At 37.1% G+C, this 14,020-nt stretch overlaps 2 protein-coding genes across 2 annotated transcripts; both read left to right on the forward strand.

The window, feature by feature from the left end:
- The first annotated feature begins 103 nt into the window (after positions 1-103).
- On the forward strand, positions 104-8,178 carry LOC120002310 (ABC transporter G family member 7). The gene is made up of 12 exons (XM_038851021.1): positions 104-471; positions 796-986; positions 1,073-1,223; positions 1,358-1,490; positions 2,066-2,267; positions 2,580-2,856; positions 3,475-3,606; positions 5,008-5,228; positions 5,693-5,905; positions 6,025-6,109; positions 7,443-7,743; positions 7,815-8,178. The coding sequence occupies exons 1-12, from the start codon at positions 190-192 to the stop codon at positions 7,823-7,825; spliced, it is 2,199 nt and encodes a 732-aa protein (XP_038706949.1). The 5' UTR covers positions 104-189; the 3' UTR covers positions 7,826-8,178.
- Positions 8,179-9,066: 888 nt separating this feature from the next.
- Positions 9,067-9,821, forward strand: LOC120002311. The gene has a single exon (XM_038851022.1). It carries the CDS (start codon positions 9,144-9,146, stop codon positions 9,591-9,593), a length of 450 nt encoding a protein of 149 aa, XP_038706950.1. The 5' UTR covers positions 9,067-9,143; the 3' UTR covers positions 9,594-9,821.
- The last annotated feature ends 4,199 nt before the right edge of the window (positions 9,822-14,020 follow it).

The following is a 14,020-nucleotide window of genomic DNA, read 5'->3' on the forward strand; positions in this document are numbered from 1 at the left end:
CAACAAACCTTATCTTCGAATGCACACGTGTTCTCAGATCGTCCGCATCGAATCCCAGCAACCATTCCGCTACAGAGGTAAATTTGTAATCCCGAAACGATATCGTTTCATCCAAAACCATATCAAGCCAACGTTCGCTCCGCGCTTAGCTTATGCTTCAACTGAGATAGGTAGTTCAAGAAGAAGAAGATGGTTCGTCTTGGAGGGAAAATGGTGGGCCGGGTAGCTAAATTTGGCGGGAACGGCGTGGGACAGATTCTGGCGGCCATAGCAGCAGCCTTGTTGGTTCGCTTGTTTGCAGGTCCCGGCCCCGCGATGCTGCCGGAGAACGAGGACGTCGAAGAGGACATGATGGACCAAATCTCCGAAGATGGTGACGCCAGCGAAGCTCCTAGTTCCGGAAAAATTCGTCCGGTGACCATCCGATGGAGGAACATCACATGTTCCCTCTCTAACAAATCCTCTAAATTGGTTAGTTCACTTTCTCCTGTTTCCTTTTTAGCTTTGGTTGCTTTAGATAATTTTGAAAGGAAAAAAAAAAAAAAAAGCGAGTTTAAATCGTAAAGAGTTCGCTCTTTTGAGTTTATCAGCAGTTCAGCTTAATGTGTTGTGTTCTTCCTTCTCTGGTTATTATTAAAAGTTGTAATTAAATTCTTATAAAGGAGTTAGGTTATGATAACGTATATATGAAATTTATCGAGTTTGCACCAAAAAGTTCGTGTTTGACATGAAATATAATGTTCTTATATGCTTCAGAGTGAAGTTAAGTGTAAATTCAAACGCATTGAATTTTAGGTAAGGTTTCTGCTAAAAAATGTGACTGGGGAGGCGAAGCCCGGGAGATTGCTGGCAATTATGGGGCCATCAGGGTCAGGAAAGACAACACTGCTCAATGTACTGGCAGGTCAGCTAATGGCATCCCCGAGTTTTCATTTATCAGGCTATTTGGAAATCAATGGGAAGCCGTTTTCAAACAAATCTTCCAAGTAAGTATCATTGGGACATAAATTAGAAGATTATCTATGAGATTTATAGAAGCATGATTGTAAATTCTGATCTTTCGTCATTGTAGGTTCGCTTATGTGAGACAGGAGGATCTGTTCTTCTCACAGCTGACGGTGCGCGAGACACTGTCTCTTGCTGCTGAGCTTCAACTTCCAGAAATATTGTCCGCGGAAGAGAGAGATGATTACGTGAATAATTTATTGTTCAAACTGGGCTTGGTAAGGCAGACCTCTCTTGCAATTTATGGCAATTGCCATATTAGCTTACTTCATATGGAATCCTCCCATTTTTTTTATATATGTTCTGATTTGGATATCCACTTGCTGGATGTTCTTATTCTCTTTTCTCAAAGGTTAGCTGTGCTAATTCCAATGTTGGTGATGCAAAAGTTCGTGGAATCAGTGGTGGTGAAAAGAAACGTCTATCCTTGGCTTGTGAACTTATTGCAAGCCCATCTGTCATATTTGCTGATGAGCCCACAACTGGTAAGTGTGCTTGATATGCCCTTATCAGTCCTCTTGTTTGGCCACTTTGCATTAGATAGAATGTTAAATAGACTAACATTACAAGACCTCATCATCAAAGATAAATGTTGGAAATAGTTTAATCATGACGAAGTGAAACCATTGGCTCTGATTTCCAGTAATTTGTAAAGTTCTCCACCTCTATGTCTTGGTTCGCAAGATCTGTAGACGCTGTTTACGACAAGAACATGAGGGTGATCTATGAGCTGCTCATGTTCTCCCAAACAAATTCATTTTCTTTCAGGTTGTGTAATGATCCTTACCTATCTGATAGGATCACTTATAGGCTGAATTTGAAGGTGATATGACAGAATTATTATCATCATTGTGTTAATACAATGTATGTTTTAGCAGTTTACTATGTTGTTATCGGAAACAGTATTTCAGTAGTAATGATATTTGAATTTAAGGGGGTGGGCGTACTTGATTTGAAGGGAGAATTTCTTCTGGAAATAATTTGTCTAAAAACTTACTTTAATGAAAATGAAATATGATGGGTTTTTCAATCTTTGACAAATCACTTGTGGTGCTTTCAGGGCTTGATGCTTTCCAGGCTGAGAAAGTGATGGAAACTCTTCAACAATTGGCGCAGGATGGACATACTGTAATTTGTGCTATACACCAACCTAGAGGATCAGTCTATGTGAAATTTGACGACATTGTGTTGCTAACAGAGGGTGCACTTGTTTATGCTGGTCCTGCAGGAGATGAACCACTAAAATACTTCTCAAAATTTGGGTTGTTAGCTAATCTTGTTTACCTTAACCGTGCTGCTGTTTTATTTTCTTTTAAGCACTCATCTTGTAGTTTCATACCAATAGTTTCTTGCATAAACATAATGTTTTGCTCTTATACTGTATATAATGTATTCATGTATGATGTTGAATCCTTCAATCTCCTGGTAAAAGCTTGTTTGCATTTTTAAACATATTTAAAACGTGCTAATTCGTATATGGTGCATATATGGTCAGTTGTTTTTAATTGAATGAGTAGAGGCAATATTTGTGCCTTGATTTATAAACGACTTCTCAATGATGAATAATTAAACAGGTACCAATGCCCAGATCACGTGAATCCTGCTGAATTTTTGGCTGATCTCATATCCATTGACTACAGTTCTTCTGAAAGTGCCTACTCTTCTCAAAAAAGAATAGATGGCCTTGTCGAGTCTTTTGCACACCTCTCATCTGCAATTCTTTATTCATCTCCACTAACCAGAAGTGGTGGTTTTAAGGATGGCATGAAATTCAGCAAGGATAAAATTTTAAAGGGGAAAGGGGGTTGGTGGAGGCAATTCTGGCTACTTCTTAAACGTGCATGGATGCAGGTTGGCCTTTCTGCATTTATCTATCAATAGGTCTATTTATTTCTTATTTTGTTCGGCATTCCCAGGAGATACTCTAGGATGATTTGCTAAGCCAGATTTTGTGTCTCCTTGAAAATGATTGGGCAAAAATTGGATAACAGTGGTGTTGTATTGTTTGAATTTTTTCATACCTGTAACCTTAGGTTGTCTATTTTTCCTCTGACTTCCTAACGAGTCAAATGGACACCTTAAAAAAAGGCTTGAATGACTGAATGCAAACTAGAAGAAGATTCCTTGTGACCAGCGTAGATAATTCAAATAAGGCTTTGGTATGAAGTGCGTCCAAGTATCAATATTATTCGTCAAAAAATGAAGTGCGTCTAAGAAACTTAAAGAAATCATTTGGCATTGTAGTCCATTCTAGGAATTTCATTAAATACCTCTATCATTTAAAGGTTAACCTTGGTTGTGGGTTTAATTCCTGGAAATAGCCTCTTCTCTATGCAAGTAAGGCTGTGTACATCTTGTCCTTCTGCAACCCGGCCTCCAATACTAGAGCATTGTTTAGAGGAGTTGTGTAGCTTTTATTTATATTGTTATCATTTTTTTTCTGGCTTACATCTTGCGATGAATCTCTAGGCTTCTCGTGATGGGCCAACAAACAAAGTTCGGGCAAGAATGTCCATTGCATCTGCTATAATCTTTGGGTCGGTTTTCTGGAGAATGGGAAGATCTCAGACATCAATACAAGATAGAATGGGATTACTTCAGGTATGTTATGGCTATATATCCATGAAATCCCTGCTTGCTGTACATTAATTTGCTGCAGACATGCATTGCAGAAAACAGGTAATATTTCATAAAATGCTACACTGTTTCTACCCAAAGGTCGGTCAATCGACTATATGGAAGTTGGAATTGCATTAATAAAATTTTGAATTGAAATTCTTGTGGGTAGTTCTGAATTGTTCTTCTGGAACTGTTTGGTCATTGTTTCTTTGCTTTCTTGTTTTTCTTTATTTTTCTTTCTAATGTCAATAATCAGAAAATCAGCGATAGTTTATGTGGTGTACAAGTTTCGCAGGTTCTTCGACTTTCGTATTCACTCCTACATTCTCATGTGACTCGTCTTGACCCAAGGAACTTAATCTTAGGATCCATCCCCATTAAATGCCTACCGACAAGGCCGTTACTGTTTCCACTTATGAAAGCTTCACGCTTCTGTAATATGCTTCAAACATCCGAAAGTGCTCCATTTAAATTATATACTGATACGTCTTATGCTCTATGATTTAGAATAAGTTCTTGATAGTTAAAAAGCCATTTCAGAGCAAACTTGCACTTTCTTACGAAGTGCATGTGCTAAATACCGCTGGAAAGATTTACAACTTCGGAAATTCAACTGTTTGGATTAGGCATTTGCACTAGTTGTCTTTTGGATAGGTGAGTTTCGAGGCGTGCAGAGATTAGGCCTTTTCCTCTGGAGAATGGAATACACTCACAGTTAATACATTTAGCATACAAATTCGTTATCAATATTCAATAATAGGTGAAAATTCATTTGGTTAATTTGTTTGTGCCGGTACTTAATACAACATCTGAATTGTAGTAAAGATCCATTTAACATACACATAAATTCTCCTATGTGAACCAAAAGTATGAACCAACTTTGTGAAATTCAAATCCAATGGTTGTAATAAATCAAAACAAAAGTGGGGACCACAAAATTTTTGTGGGACCCGTCACATCTATGGTTGAAAAGTAGGTTCACAAAGTTGGCTCACACTTTTGGTTCACATAGGAGAATTTCTGTTAACATACATATGGTCTGAGAACATATATATCTCTGCAAAGCCTGCACAAATAGCTTATCGTTGTTGTTTTTGACGAATGATTCAACAAAGTAATATAGTTTTGGATACTTTTCCCCCTAATTTTTGCCTTGGCATGGCTGATGTTTTGTTCCCCCTCGTCGTGTAAACAAACCTCATATATTTGTGATGCTAGCTAGATAGTAAAATACTTGCTTGAAACTTGTACTTCTGAGTTTTTACAAAGAAAATTCGAAAAGTAGATTGGGTTTATGATTATGGCAGTACACTTTTGGTATTGGAATGAAAACATGTCTTTCCAACTATCCCTGAACCTGTATATGAAAATTTGATGTCTCAGGTGGCTGCAATAAACACGGCTATGGCAGGCCTTGTGAAGACTATAGGTGTGTTTCCCAAGGAACGTGCCATCGTTGATAGAGAGCGGGCTAAGGGTTCTTATGCATTAGGACCCTATTTGCTTTCTAAATTGATAGCTGAAACCCCTGTTGGAGCAGTGTTCCCATTAATGTTTGGTGCCATACTGTACCCAATGGCTAATCTTCATCCTTTGTTCTCCAGGTATGTTTACTAATCTGCCGTTTTTTCGTGTCTGACATTGATGTTTATACAGTTTTTCTGTTTTGAAATGTCTTGCAAGCTTTGTCGGGGGGGTGGACAATAAATAAAGTTATCTAAAGTTATTATCTGGTTAATACAGGTGTATCTGTATAACAGAATAGAAATGGAACTGTGGAAGTGTTTTGAGGAAAAGAACAGTAGGTGGGGTGGGGGTAATTGCCAATAGAAAAATTAAAGGCCAACCAAGTAAGTATTAGGTGGAAGAGAAAGAACTGGCTTTTTGAATACTTTCGTTAAAAATATTTGTGGAAAAATATGGCTTGAAGTTTCGAACAATAGAAAATTTTGAAATTGCTGAATTTCAACGTGACTTATCCTGTGAGGCACAGGTACTGAATGGTAGGTCTGTAACTTGTCCATAATCACAGCATACAATAGTCACTAACCAGAATTTATTTTCCAAGATTTGGAAAGTTTTGTGGGATTGTGACTGTGGAATCATTTGCTGCATCTGCAATGGGTCTAACTGTGGGGGCAATGGTTCCAACAACTGAAGCTGCATTGGCCGTCGGGCCTCCACTTATGACAGTTTTCATTGTGTTTGGTGGCTACTATGTCAATACAGAAAATACACCTATTATCTTCAGATGGATTCCTCGTTTTTCTTTAATAAGATGGTAAGTCAATTATTTCCTGTTTATATGAAAAGTATGATTCCTTTCTTCTTGTCGAGGTGATCGCCATATAGTGTTATTATCTCTGACTCGTGATTTTCATAAATCTTCACATACTTCAGGGCTTTTCAAGGGCTTTGCATCAATGAGTTTGAAGGTTTGCAGTTTGATCATCAAAATTCATATGATATTCAAACTGGGGAACAGGTAAGGCTCGTCATTACCCCTTGCTTTTGACTTGCACTTAAAACGAAGTTCTGTTGTTCTGTCAGCAATTAGGGAAAAGCCTCATCATTTGGGGGCGTATTCTATGTAGGAATGAGTGCTCTTTCCGACTTTTACAAATGTTATAGTACCTGGAAATAGTATAAGTGCATAAAAAGACTATAGATCAGGTGCTAACTGCTAAGCACTAAAATGTTTTATACACTGGTTGAGTATCTAACATTAGTATACGGTCGTTAAAGAAGTTTAATCTAAAAGTTAACAAGCAAGCATTATAAGCCAAAAAACTTTGAACACATCCATTGGTAAGAAAGTGGATTAAGGTAAACCAGTGAACCTTCAGCCACATCCTTTACCAATTTAATGAACAAGGTCCCTTAATATGTAATTGATAAGCTTCTATGGAAAAACTGAAAAAGCTTTTTTAGAAAGAAAAAAAAAAAAAAAAAAAAAAAAAAACCTAGAACTTCAGCATTGACTTGGTAAAGCAAGGTAATGACCTCTGCAATAGCAAAACAAAGATCCCAAATAGATAAGCTTACAAATCTTCTCATGTTTAATTATATGCTATATAAGAATGTGTCAAAACAGTTGGGAAATAGGAAAACTCTAAGACAGAATGTGCAACAATAATGAAAATATAAATTCAATCTGAAACAAACCAGCAAGATAAATTCTTTGCTGTGCAGAAAATAAATTTGGGACTGCATGTTAAAGCTGTTGAGCCGGTTTGTCACATGATTAAAGAATTCACATCATGACTGGCTTTCCTAGAGCACCTAGTAGCTAGATAATGTCCTCAAAAAATTAAAACGGAATTACGGAAGTCATCATCCTTCAGTTTGAACTTTGAAGTGAGATTGAATGCCATAGTTGTTTGTGTGTATATATAGCTCACAGCCGTGCATATGGCACTGTGATCATAGCATAATCAAAATTCTTTAAGATAATGGAAATATGCTTCAATTAAATACCCTTTCTACTCTAATTTAGGCACCAATCCCCAGACTGAATGCATATCTTTTGCCCCCATACAACGTCAATTCTAAACGGGGGCTTCCAAGGGAGACTGGGCATATGAAAATATACCAATCAAGTTAATCCAGTATATCTGCATCATTTATTTTCATTCATTCTATTCAAAGGTGGGAGTATATTTGTAATAGGGTTCTGATTTAAGTTACTGTGAGAATCATATATAGCATCCTGTGTGAAATTTCAAAGTAATATTTGATTAAGTTGAATGTATTGATTAGATAGATGACAAAGCTTGTGTTCTATGTTGACATTTTTTCCTTTCTTTTTGACCATGCAGGCACTTGAACGGCTCTCTTTTGGAGGGAGTCGAATTAGGGATACAGTGATAGCACAAAGTAAAATAATGTGCTTCTGGTATTGCACCACTTACCTTCTCATGGAGAAAAACAAGCCCAAATACCAACGGCTTGAGCAACCTCCTCCGGCAGAACCCCCTCTGGTGGTACAGATTGAGCCTTCAGATTCCGACCAATTTGAACAATTTGAACAAGTTGAACGACCTCCATCTAATGAAGTCGAATCAAACCAGCAACTTGAGTCACCTCCCTTTGACCAAGTCCGACCATTTATACTAGAAGGTTTGTAGTGATTTAGGCATTAATGATATTGTTATAAGATGTGCCTCTATTTATTGATTTGTCTCCTACAGGTGCTAAGTAAAGAGGATGTCTTGCAATTAAGAGTGGCCTCGTGCCTTTTTGGGCAATTGAGCTGGTTTTATGAAACTTGTCAACATCCACAGAGTTTATTTCTGTGTACTTAAATGTCTAAATTTAGAATGCTGCTCCACATAAACTCCTTTTCTTAAGGAATTTGATAGCGGATCCCCGGGTGTTGACATTCAGTAGATGTTCAATAATATTCCTGAAGTCTTCCTCATTTGCAGGTTGCAACATGAATGAAATGTTAATTCTCCAACTCCCATCTCCTTTTGATGTTTCCTTCTTATTTTGTTCTTGGTCTTGATCTTATTGATATCAAAGATTAATAAAATTTGTACAAGTTTTCTATCATTTTCTACAGCGAAGATAATTTTTTAGCCCACTAATAAATGGGAGTTCCTTGGATGCTTCCCATATTGTGGTTATTTTCCTAACATCTACGCTTGATACTCCTGAATCTAATTTTGCGAAAATGTCTGTAATTTCCTGTGAGTTTCATGCGTGAAAGTTTATTTCTAATGACAAGTGTGTATCCAGGAAGCTATGGCTTCAGTTTTCAGGTCTCAAAACCCAGAAACCTTCGCAGAACATCGGAGAAGGTGAATGGAATTCTTGAATCAGTTCTCTTTTTGTGCAGGGGTCGCATTCCATACAACTTCCATTATGTGAAAATAACAAGCATAGCACCCAGATTTTGTGGTGTTGGTCATTACTTGTTATGAAGATTGAGCTGGCCTTAACATTAAAAACAAAGTAGCAGTAGACATGTTAAGTGGAACCAACTCATTGTCTTCCTATGTCATATATTTAATTTAATCACTCTAATCTCTGGCCTTTCTAGAGACCCAATATAGAATCGGATCACTTAGCCGAAAAGTAAAGCCTTGACGAAAGGGACAGTTATAGTTAAGATACGTTGTACATAAATTAAAAAAACAGCCGCCCCAATTAAAGTCAAACAAGTTGCCACATCTCAGGAAAAACTACCTGCTTGCAACTTCTCATAAAGATATTTAACACTAATTCATAGCCGTCGGATGTTGACAAACTTGATCATATGTAGCTATAGCCTTTGAATGGGCCATCCCAAATTGTCACCATCTTGATGTGATAATACCAAATCCAACCTGATAAGAAACGTATCCGTACGCGTCGAAAACGCAGAGCTGTCCATTAATAGACACGCGGTTTTCCCTTTCTTTGTTCCATTAATCATTCAATCCAAAGCCTATAAATATAACACAGTACTCCCATTTCCTTTTATCTAATCCAAACCAATTCATTCATCACAAATTTACAAAACCCAGAACTCAACAATGAATCCAATCATCTCACTATCTCCCTCAATAATCTCATCTTTTCCATTATCAAATTCCTCGAAAATGGTCTTCGATTATCCGAGAAAGGGCTGTTCTTCCGGGACTAGAATTGTGGCATCAAGAAGATCATCAGAAGCACATGACAAGAACTATCACAATGGCAAGCTGGTGGACGAGAACATGATTGTTCTTCGCAAAAGAATTCATGAGATGAAGATGGTGGAGAGGAACTACGAGCCTCCTTCGGAGTGGTTTGATTGGGAGAAGCGTTACTTTACAAGCTATGATTCAATGATTTGTGAATTAATGGGGTCTTTGCAATTACAGTTGATGGAAACCAGGCCTAGCTTGGCTCTTGGGATGCTGGCCTTGATCACCTTGAGTGTTCCAACTTCTATGGCTATGCTGTTTCTCCATTTTGTTGATGTAGCTAAGAATCTCGCTTAATTATTTGATACATGACGGTCCTTAATTGCATACATGTCAGTCAGTGTGGAACAGACCAAGTTACCAACTCGAATTTAAAACTTGTCCAGCTGTTTGATGGACATGTTGAACAAAGTAATTCTGGGTTAAAAAGTGTTATTATATGTTGTTTGTAAATACTACTGGAATCTTAGATACAACAGGATCATATTAGTATAATATATATTTGATTTTCTTCTCTTAATTGTTTGGTTAGTGTTTGAGTTTCGAATTTTAAGGTCCTATGTGGGCCTTGGATTTTGGGCCGGGAATGCTTAGGCCCAATAAACAAAATGGGTTCACATAATTGCTAAGCCCGACCCGGGAAGAATATGCTGTCAGATATATAAATGATAAATCATCAAGGTTGCCATATTTTTTAATGGAATTATGGTGTACATATACCAAAAGAAAAGGACTATAAAGTATAAAATAGTAGCGCAATGGCTCACATAAAAAATTGAAACAAACACATATAAGAAACAAACCTTGCAGACTAGCTTGCAGTGCTAGCGAACTATAAATATATATGTATAAAAACTCCCACAATCCTAATTTCGATCCAATTTACTTCATTAATTAGCTCCATATATATTATTAATTATAAGATATATATATATATATATATATGTAAGTGTACAATTATTTTAAGCATGACCTGCCCCATGGTTTTTGTGACAACTGTGTGCTTGATATCTTGATAGTTCTTGAGCTCTTACAGTGTTACAGATCGATCATGCCATGCTATATAGCAAGTAAAGGCAACCAGCTGCATGAAGTCAACAAATATTAGTGAAAGTCAACATAAACAAAAAATATATATCACACACACACACACACAATATATATATATATATATATATGTATGTATGTATATATGTATATGTATATGTATATGTATTGAATATATATATAGTAAGCGAAGACTTGAGACAGAAAGGGCAGGGGATTGATGCAAGATAGAGTTGGAAGGAGCTCCCTTCAGTCCAAGACGTGACAACCATAACTGAGAGCAGCTCCTGCATCATTGGATCAAAAACACACCCACAGCTCGATATTGCGCTTAAAAATTAAAAGGTAATTGCTAAATACACACACTTTTTTACTAAATGCACACAAATGGCAAGACTGTTGAGAGAAAAAGACATTTGGTGTGTCATGTCTATGTATGGGTGTATGAAGGGAAGAAAGAGAAAAAGAAAGAATGATAATCATTTTATGGGCCCCACCTGTCTCCTCTACTCTCCTCATTAATGCGCACCGTTTCCAACCAACCATTCAGGTGTATAATACCAAAAAAATAAATAAATTAAACCTAGCCACCTTAATGAAAATATGGAAATTAATTAGCCTCTACAATGCTATATTTGTTACTATAATTTGATGCAAATTGCATATGATCAACGTGACTACTACGTCTAACATGAAAAAAAAAGTCTATCACTAGGAAAAACATGTATTGTTAATTTGACTTTAGTTATACAATGTTCACATGTGGGAATGCATGTAGTAATATATATATATATATATATATATATATATATATATATATATATATATATATATATATATATATATATTCATAACCGACCTATAATTGAATCGACAATCAATTATTTAAAAAACTCACATATTACATTACTAATCTTCTATCATAATGGTTTCAGGAGGAAACCTAAAACGAGTATGATGCATGTATGCATCAAGTTATGCTATACATTGCAACATATTCATGTCAGAATGTGCCCAACTCACCTATCAAGTCACGACGGACAGTATCCCATACATGTTCGCCTAAACCAAGACAAACAGCTATCGCCAGAAAGTCGTAATTTTCATCAAGTAATACATCTTGTACAGACCCAATGTAAGGATGCAATATTGACGGAAACTAACGAACATAAATATGTTCATGCGTAACGTTATTCGATCTGAAACTCCTTTGTGTAGGGAGTGGTGGAGTACTGTAGAAGGATGAGCAACCGTGTCTCCCTAGTTGTAACGAATTGAAACGTACGTATGTTGGACTAATATTGTCACCTCCTTACAAGGGGATGATTATTTTGAGTATAGAATGGGTCATTTTGTAAGGGAATCCAAGTCTATAATGGCTAACATTGGGGTCACTCGTTGTCCATTGAGACATAATTATAGGCATCGGATAACCCCCTATTAAGCTGTGGAAAAAAAAACAAGAGTTGCAAAATACACGTACATATGCTATAGTGGGGGCATGTGATGCCAATAGTGTGTGGGGGTCACATTTGCTATGGTTTATTTGAACCGTGGGATTACGCGTTCGTGAACTTAATTTGTAAACTAATATGTTACATGTATGCATCAAGTTGTCCATATACGACTGCGCACTCATACCTGGTAATTCCACTGGCACTCATCTCTAATATAACTAACTACAACTGCATTAATTGAAAATTCCATTCTCAAATTATTCTATCATCCCTAAATAATTAAATATTAAGTTATGGGTTATAATGTACCAAATTTTACAAAACCTAAAAATAAAAAAGAAAACAGAAAACTTGATTTGGATAGTCCAATTAATTAGTAGAGCGAGTGCGCAGGCTGATGCCCTTGTCCCTCATCAGCTCACGTTAGGCTCCATCACAATTATTCTCAATTATCGAATCTCCAGATAGACCACGATCCCCCACGTGTCAAAATCACATACTTCTCGGCCCCACTGAACATGGCCCTACATTTTAAACACCACCATAGACACCAAAATCAACAAAACGGTCAGATCATCGATCTATGAAGTGGGGCCCGGTAAGAAAAATTGGTCTTAGTGTTTTTACCCACAAAAGTTACTGTATGACTGACTGTTTTCAGTCAGGTCAAATCATGACTGACAAAAAATTCAATCATCTGTCTCATCTGTGTGCATTTAGTAAAAAAATTGTGTATTTAGATGCACCCAAATTAAAATTACTGTTGATGAAATGATGGTGAGCTCTTGAACCAACGAGTCAGCAGCTACGTAATCAGCGTTGGATTGGCTCAGATTGGACTGAAGAGAGCTCCTTCATTCTTTTTCCACTATCCTCCATATTTTACGTAAAAATCATCATGCAATTGTTGTTCACTTAATTTTTGGTCGGATCGATCAGGCTTACAGGGGCAGCGTCGTTTGTTGTAGGAATGGCAGCAAAATTAAAGCTTGCATGAGATGTAATAAACAACATGGGATTCATCGACAATATTATTCCTAAATTAAAAGTGGCACATATACGAGAGACTAATGGCCAGCAAGCAAGCATGGAATGGGAAAGTTTGAGGAAAGGAAGACGAAAGTGGTTGGTTTATATAAACAAACGAAAGAGCTAGCTAACTAGCCAACAACGAATCCCAGGCAGATTTAGGATGATCTCTGGGAAGTAGGAACACACATGTAATAACAGTGTCGGTATGTTCCTGAAATTAACTATACGAATCTTGTACAGTAACTAGGGCTGCCTGCTAGTTCCAATTTCCAATAGTGGAATTCCAACCCAACCGAAACTCTCTCTAGACTCTAGTTTCTTCTCAATCAACTACAGTTAAAAGCTAGCTTCCCTTTGGCCGGGAGTCCGAGTTATTGATGATTCAGGGATGACTTGTAGAGTTGTAGTGTCTCTTCTTACTTTTCTACTCAATGTAGCACTGAAATGATAAAACTAGGATGTAGAGGAATCTCGCAATTAATAACAAAACTACTACATCGATATATATTAATCTATATATACATGTCTTGTCTTCTCAGTTATTATTTGCTCTCTTGCTTACGTTATTCTGCTTCCTTTTTTTTCTTTTCTGTCCACTTCAACAGCCTCGATAGGAGATAGGGCGTTCTGTGTACACCGAGCTAGCATCGTTGCTTGCCCGTTACTCTCAACCTAATGTAACACTCCTCATTTGCGCTTTTTTGTTTGTTTCCCCATATAATAATATGTTGTTATTATCTGTTGAGTGAGCATTCGATAAACGACCTGCGCAATAGTTCACATTTATATGTTCTCTGATGATACGCACGCCCGTAAATTTTAAATTTAGGGTTTACGAGCAAGCTTCAAAATCTCAGCCGTAAGATTTGATCAACGATTGAGATTAAAAGTGGGATAATCACATACGCCCTGATCTATCTTAGACGCTTACGAAGAAGGCAAATTCCCCTCTCCTGACAGTATCGTACTATCCCTTAAGCCTCCTTTGGTAGTTTGGTGTTCCATTTTATGTTTACGACTCTTGACCGCTTTTCGATTTATATAGACTTCTTTTTTTTGCAAAAAGGAACCATAAGCCCAAAAGACTAAAGACTCCTAAAACCATGGATATGTTGTCCCTTGGGCCTTTCTCCTCGATTGCAATTTTGGGCCAAAAAGTTCAGTGATAGATATCCATATATTTAGATA

This window comes from Tripterygium wilfordii, chromosome 7 (genome assembly GCF_013401445.1).
Source record: "Tripterygium wilfordii isolate XIE 37 chromosome 7, ASM1340144v1, whole genome shotgun sequence".
NCBI classification, from domain to species: domain Eukaryota; kingdom Viridiplantae; phylum Streptophyta; class Magnoliopsida; order Celastrales; family Celastraceae; genus Tripterygium; species Tripterygium wilfordii.

Bases quoted from the DNA above. Each gene is read 5' to 3' on its own strand.
- LOC120002310 (XM_038851021.1), top strand. From the start codon at position 190: ATGGTTCGTCTTGGAGGGAAAATGGTGGGCCGGGTAGCTAAATTTGGC. The intron at 2,268-2,579 runs GTTGTTAGCTAA...ATAATTAAACAG, and splicing joins AAATACTTCTCAAAATTTGG to GTACCAATGCCCAGATCACG. The intron at 5,229-5,692 runs GTATGTTTACTA...TTATTTTCCAAG, and splicing joins CTTCATCCTTTGTTCTCCAG to ATTTGGAAAGTTTTGTGGGA.
- LOC120002311 (XM_038851022.1), top strand. From the start codon at position 9,144: ATGAATCCAATCATCTCACTATCTCCCTCAATAATCTCATCTTTTCCA.